Source organism: Camelina sativa, chromosome 1, assembly GCF_030686135.1.
Source record: "Camelina sativa cultivar CO46 ecotype springtype chromosome 1, ASM3068613v1".
NCBI lineage: Eukaryota > Viridiplantae > Streptophyta > Magnoliopsida > Brassicales > Brassicaceae > Camelina > Camelina sativa.
Genome location: NC_141880.1, coordinates 16,023,283 through 16,030,294, shown reverse-complemented (window position 1 = coordinate 16,030,294; position 7,012 = coordinate 16,023,283). Strand labels below are relative to the sequence as shown.

Sequence of the window (7,012 nt, the reverse complement as noted above, 5' to 3'; positions counted from 1 at the left end):
AGAAATTTAATTCAATTATGTGTATTTTTGGAAAAAAAATACATTTTAGTGGTATTTTTGGAAAAAACTAAATTGTGGTATTTTTGGAATAAAAACTTGTTTTAGTGGTATTTATGACAATTGCCTTTTTTGAATGGGTTGGAGTTGGACACTATTAAATGAATTTACATTAATTACTTGTATAGAAAAAAAATTGAGAATCTCCTTTAAATACCACTAAAAAAGTTTTTTTTCCAAAAATACCACATTTTAGTTTTTTTTTCCAAAAATACCACAAAAGTTTTTTTTTTCCAAAATTACCACAAACACAAAAATTGATTTTTAAAGATGTAAATTTTTTTTTTAGGTTTGGGTTGACACATTTAGTTTTAGGGTATAGTTTTTAGAGGTAGGGTTTAATATTTAGAATTTAGGGATTAGTTTTTAGCAGTGTTCAAGAAAGCGGTCTAGGCGGCCGCCTAGGCGCTAGGCGCTCAGCAGACGCCTAGATGACCGTCTAACCCGTTTAAAATTACATACATTTTATTTTAATATTTATTTTTGATTTTTAAATTACATATAATTAAATTATTATGTTTTATATCTATATACGTAATTATAAACATTTATATGTTGTTAATATAACTTAAATAAATGTATTTTTCTTATCGTTGTTTATAATTTATAATTTTTTTATTTTAAAACATATATTTTAATATAATTATAGATATATATAATGTTTTATGTTGTAAACGCCTAAACCGCCTAAAAACCGTTTAGGCCCCGACTAAGCGTTCTAAGCGCTAGGCGTTGGGTCACCGCCCAGATACCGCCTAGCGCTTTCTTAAACACTGGTTTTTAGTATTAGAACTTTAATTCAATTATGTGGTATTTTTGGAAAAAATTACATCTTAGTGGTATTTTTAGAAAAAAAACTAAATTGTGGTATTTCTGGAATAAAAACAAATTTTAGTGGTATTTATGATAATTGCCCAAAACAGTTAGAGAGTGACCTGGTGAACGGTGGTGTGACGTCGTCCATACGTTTTAGTTTGGAGGAGATCAATATTATTTAACATAACCACAAAAAAAAATTAGACATTCTTTTTTTTGAAGAACTTTGTTAATTTTTAGGTCATATAAAAATTTATGGTTTATGATGTTTATTAAACTTAAGGTGCATTTCTTAAAGAAAAATCTTCATTTATTTTTAAAATTTTGAAAATTGGTAGAAAAAAAAAAGTAGATTAATTTGTATACATATTTGGTTACTATGGATTTTAGAAGAATTCTTGGTGTGTTTGACAATTGGTTTATAAAGAATGGGAATACGAAAATAGTGTTTGACACTTTTTAGAAAATAAAAAAAATGCTGAGGAAAACTGTAGACGTGCCACATCAGCACCAAAAACTCTCTTTTATTATATAGAGATCAGTATTATATTTGTGGTTAATAAAAGAGAAATTCATATATTTATAAATTGATTTATTTGTATTTATATTGTCTGGATAGAAAAATTAAAAAAACTAGTTTCGTCGTCGATATGTGTTTTTGACTAAGGCGTCGTCTCTATAGTCTTCCACTCCCATCTAAGACGTTGAATTGAACAAACACACTCAAGAGAAACTTGCCCCCAAAGCTCTTTTACCCAACGAATCCACCATCATCATCGAGCACATACAAGGACGAAGATTTTCAAATTCAATCATCTCTTTTGAATGATCTGTTCACATCTACCTGCTCCTTAATCTTTGATTAAATCCTTTTGTGTTTTGAGGCGGAGATCTCAAAGATGATGAAGCAGGTCCCGTGTTTTCTCCCATGGCTGCTTCTCTCCCTCTTGGTGATAACCGAGGCCCGATTCGTGGTGGAGAAGAATAGTTTGTCGGTTACTTCGCCGGAGAGTATAAAGGGGACTCATGACAGTGCAATTGGAAACTTTGGGATTCCTCAGTACGGTGGAAGTATGGCTGGTACGGTTGTTTACCCTAAAGAGAATCAGAAATCGTGTAAAGAGTTTAGCGATTTCTCGATTTCGTACAAGTCTCAGCCTGGTGCTTTGCCTACTTTTCTCTTGGTTGATCGTGGAGGTACTTTTAATTTCACTATTGGTATCGATTTGATTTGATTCCATCGCAAGTTTGTAATTTTGTAAATTGAATGTTAGACTTAGGTCCTCTTTATGTAATTTTGAAGTTAAAATTGAAGCCTATGATTAGTGTTCTGTTCTCATCCGTGACTCTTGTGCGTAATCATAGCCTAATGGGTGCATATTTCCTTTTTCGATACCCTTTTGGTTTTTACTTGGGACTTTGTTGGAGATCTTACAACTGATGTTAGATTTAGGGGCTTAGGGCCACTCTGTCTAATGTTAGCTTGGATTTTTAGGATGTGGTGGTGGTTCTTGTCCCTATTTTGGCTGCTCTGTATAATCATAACTTACGCATACTTAGCCTAAATGGTTGGCGGTTACATTTTGTTGTGTAGATTGTTTCTTCGCTTTGAAGGTCTGGAATGCACAGAAAGCCGGTGCTTCTGCTGTTCTTGTGGCAGACAATGTTGATGAACCTTTGATTACCATGGATACACCTGAAGAGGATGTTTCTTCTGCTAAGTACATTGAGAATATCACCATACCTTCTGCTCTTGTTACCAAAAGTTTCGGTGAAAAGCTGAAGAAAGCCACTAGTGGAGGGGATATGGTCAACTTGAATCTTGACTGGAGAGAAGCTGTTCCGCACCCTGATGATCGTGTCGAGTATGAATTGTGGACCAACAGCAACGATGAGTGTGGGGTTAAGTGTGACATGTTGATGGAGTTTGTAAAAGATTTCAAGGGCGCGGCTCAAATTCTCGAGAAAGGCGGTTTCACGCAGTTTAGACCTCATTACATCACCTGGTATTGCCCTCACGCTTTCACGTTGAGCCGACAGTGCAAGTCGCAGTGTATCAACAAGGGAAGATACTGCGCTCCTGATCCAGAGCAGGACTTTAGCTCAGGATACGATGGCAAAGATGTGGTCGTTGAAAACTTGAGACAGCTTTGTGTTTACAAGGTGGCAAACGAAACTGGTAATCCCTGGGTCTGGTGGGATTACGTCACTGACTTCCAGATCAGATGTCCCATGAAGGAAAAGAAATACAATAAAGATTGTGCTGAGTCTGTTATCAAATCTCTTGGTGGGTGTTTCTTCTTACAGGTCTCGAAAGTTAAAGAAAAGCAATTTTGTTTTTTTGGAGACTGTGGTCATATTTTCTACGTATATCTCTACAGGTATTGATAGCAAAAAAATTGACAAGTGTATGGGAGACCCTGATGCTGACATGGACAATCTAGTTCTGAAGGAAGAACAAGACGCTCAGGTAAATCTATTACATCTGAATTTTCGTCCGGGGATCTCACTGTTATATTCTTTAAGCAGCCGTTTGGGATTGACATTTAATATTATGTAGGTTGGCAAGGGTACGAGGGGTGATGTTACCATATTGCCTACCTTAGTTGTCAACAACAGACAGTACCGAGGTTTGTCCTTCAGTGTTCAACTTATGACTTCCAACACATGTAGTTAAGCTTGTTATATAATTGTTTGCAGGCAAGTTGGAGAAAAGTGCAGTACTCAAGGCTCTATGCTCTGGTTTTGAGGAGTCAACTGAACCAGCTATATGCCTCAGCACAGGTATGTTTTGCATACCCTTACCTAGAATATCCAACCCGATACTCGAACGCCTAGAGGCCCTAGACTAAGATTTTCCTTCTTGTAATTTTATTTTCTGAATTACATGCCCAGTGGTAGGTCATCAAATAAATGGCTGGAATGTAAACTTTGTACACTGGTGATCACACTTAAAAACACTTATTATGAAATTTTAAATTTGCAATCTTCTATTGCATTTGACAGATATGGAGACAAACGAGTGCTTAGATAACAATGGCGGTTGTTGGCAAGATAAATCAGCCAATATAACTGCTTGCAAGGTACATTGTGATATTTCCTGGCAAGAATTTCTGTTATATCTGTTAATCTGCTTAATTTGCAGGATACTTTTCGTGGAAAAGTATGTGTATGTCCTGTAGTTGATGGTGTGCGATTTAAAGGGGATGGTTACAGCCACTGTGAGGGTAAGTGATCAGGTCGTCTTTCATAAAGATTTTATAGTTAAGTTGACTTATGACTTATGTTATACAGTACCAATCGAGAATGGCAAAATATTTCTCAGGTTTCTTACACATTCTGACATTCTGTGGTCTTACAGTATGGAGATATATCATATAATTCCTAGTCAGTGAACTGTAAACAGGATGTTGGGTTATAAATATAATCTTGGCTGCGTTATCACTAGAACTAGTGGCAAAAGAATTTTTACAATAGGATCAACTGAGCTGACTTCTACAATAGGATATTGTGTTCTTTGCATTTGCTGTTGTGCTTCTATTTGATTCGTACATATTTGGTATTTTGCATTGCAGCAAGTGGGCCAGGGAGATGCACAATTAACAATGGAGGTTGTTGGCATGAAGAGAGAGATGGACATGCGTTCTCTGCTTGTGTGGTCAGTGTTTCATCTGTACTTTACCACATTTTGCACAATCTCACCGTGTAAGATACTTATGTCTCAACATGTAATGCCTTCAGGACAAGGACAGTGTTAAATGCGAGTGTCCTCCAGGATTTAAAGGAGACGGTGTTAAGAAGTGTGAAGGTTAGACCTCTGTTAACACTTGGGTTACTGTACTTCTTTGTGTTATTCCATAAACATCTGCTGAAGAATTTTCATGATTCCTTCACTAGACATTAATGAATGCAAAGAGAAAAAAGCCTGTCAGTGCCCGGAATGTAGCTGTAAGAACACCTGGGGAAGCTATGAGTGCTCTTGTAGTGGGGACCTTCTCTACATGAGAGACCATGACACTTGCATCAGTGAGTTTTCATGAACTAGGATTTCTACACTTCTATTAATATCCTCATGCATACAAATAACTTGTACTGTTTTTTTTGGTTAAAATTTAGGCAAGACAGGTGCACAAGTGAGATCAGCTTGGGCAGCCGTTTGGCTTATTATGTTATCATTGGGACTTGCAGCTGCTGGTGCGTACCTCGTTTACAAATATAGATTGAGGGTAAGCTTTTAATCCATCCTTCTCCTCTCTTTTCGGCCTTCTTTTTGTGGTAAAAGTGAAAGAGTAGTCTCTTCTGTTTGAGTGGTCTGAGATGTTGGTTAAAACATGATTCTTCTCTAACATCATATCATGTCTTGCCATATCCATTGCTTGGGGAAATGTTTTTTGAATTTGATATGTCCCTGGTTTTACAGCAATACATGGACTCAGAGATCAGAGCCATAATGGCACAGTACATGCCACTGGACAGCCAGCCCGAGGTCCCAAACCACGTGAATGATGAACATGCCTGAGAGAGCTTTATGGTCGATCTATTTATTTTCCGGGAAGGACTTAAGGTGACGCGTTCTTTTAATTGATGTGGCCCTTGATGTCAGTCTTTATCTCGCCTCTGTTGTATCTTTGTAACTCTTTACCAAATAGTGTATTTGCAACAAAAAAAAAGATATTTCAAAGTTACTTACTGTCTTTTTTCACTTGTCCACGGGACTTTTGTAATAGGGAAACTCTGATGTAGCGTCAGACGGTCAGAGAAGTGGGCAAGCTAGCCTAGCTAGTCAATAGAAACAAACATCAATATTTTAAAGCTCATCTTCTTTTTTTTTTTTTCTATTAAAGCTCATCTTTTAAAGCTCATCTTTAGACATTCGACAAGTTCAGTTCTTTGGCTATAAGTTTTTCTTTTCTTTACTCTGTTTCATTTTAGCACCTTTAGAAGCGGGATAGTAGTAAGAAATAGTGGTACCACAATCTTCGTATTGTCTCACTGAATGGATTACACATATTCCGGTTCTTAAGTAGTTAGATTCATGCATGAACAAGGTGATTGGTAACCAAATTTGAAGGCTGCACGCTACAACGAAGCTAGTAAGTTGGGAAACCAGTCTTCCCAAACAAGACAGCGAGAATCAGATAGAGTCTGTTGACATTTTAATCTAGATTGCTCAAAATAGATCATTAGTAAACATTTATTTTTCCAAAAGAAAAGAGAGAAAACTAGTAAAATCTCTAGTTTAAATGTAGTTAATAACCAAACAAGAAGCCAAAATGTAATAAAAACTGAGAGCATGGGCATTGGTGTCTCTCACATTTTGGTCCCTCAAATATAATAAGATTATTTTCAAAGTTTCTTAAGTTTGGTATGAGAATTGGTGTCCTTCACAGTTGGTCCCCTGAATAAAATAATAATATTTTAAATTTTAAAAATTAATTATTTAAATTAATAAGTAAAAACATATTAAAGTTTTAATTAAAATAAAACATATAACATTAACATTAAAAACATAAGAAAATTACAAAGTTACAAAAACTTGAAAAAAAAAAAACATACAATTAAAACATTAAAAATTAAAAACATAAAACATACAAACATCAAAAATAAAAACAAGCATTTTATTCAATTTATAGAATTTTTTTAATTAATTTTCATTATCTGGAAGATGTCCAAAGTTAGTCCAAATATGCTCAATCAAATCTTCTTTTAACTGTTCATGGACTTTTTTATCCCGAATTTTTGTAAGACGAGTAATCGTAGTGCTCATATTTGAACCCAAGCTGGCGGCACCGATGGTATATGTTTGATCCACATCTTCTCCGTGTTGAAATTCAGAAACAATGTTTCGGAAACTGTATGTACCTCGTTCATCCTCGACAATCATATTATGGAGTATTATTCATGCTCTCATAACATTTGCTATTTTGTATTTATCCCATAAACGAGATGGATTTTTAACAACGGCGAATCTAGCTTGCAAGACTCCAAAGGCTCAACATCTTCCCGCACAGCTTCTTGTTTTGTGAAAAGAGAGAATTTTTCATACCATCGGTGAGATAGTACGCCAAATTGTACTCCCTTCCGTTGACAAAGTAGTTGACCTCCGGAGCTTTACCGTTAAGAATGTCATCAAAAACAT

At 35.6% G+C, this 7,012-nt stretch overlaps 1 protein-coding gene across 1 annotated transcript; it reads left to right on the top strand.

Annotated features, from left to right (window-relative positions):
• Positions 1 to 1,381: 1,381 nt before the first annotated feature.
• Positions 1,382 to 5,690, top strand: LOC104793093 (vacuolar-sorting receptor 4). Its single transcript, XM_010519373.3, has 12 exons — positions 1,382 to 2,070; positions 2,468 to 3,160; positions 3,255 to 3,343; positions 3,434 to 3,503; positions 3,574 to 3,657; positions 3,880 to 3,956; positions 4,019 to 4,100; positions 4,449 to 4,531; positions 4,615 to 4,681; positions 4,771 to 4,899; positions 4,990 to 5,099; positions 5,294 to 5,690. Exons 1-12 carry the CDS (start codon positions 1,773 to 1,775, stop codon positions 5,390 to 5,392), a joined length of 1,881 nt encoding a protein of 626 aa, XP_010517675.1. The 5' UTR covers positions 1,382 to 1,772; the 3' UTR covers positions 5,393 to 5,690.
• Positions 5,691 to 7,012: the final 1,322 nt, after the last annotated feature.

Excerpts from the sequence above, each read along its gene's own strand:
- LOC104793093 (XM_010519373.3), top strand. The coding sequence starts at position 1,773 with ATGATGAAGCAGGTCCCGTGTTTTCTCCCATGGCTGCTTCTCTCCCTC. Across the intron at positions 3,504-3,573 it reads CAACAACAGACAGTACCGAG|GCAAGTTGGAGAAAAGTGCA; the intron begins GTTTGTCCTTCA and ends AATTGTTTGCAG. Across the intron at positions 3,658-3,879 it reads AGCTATATGCCTCAGCACAG|ATATGGAGACAAACGAGTGC; the intron begins GTATGTTTTGCA and ends TGCATTTGACAG.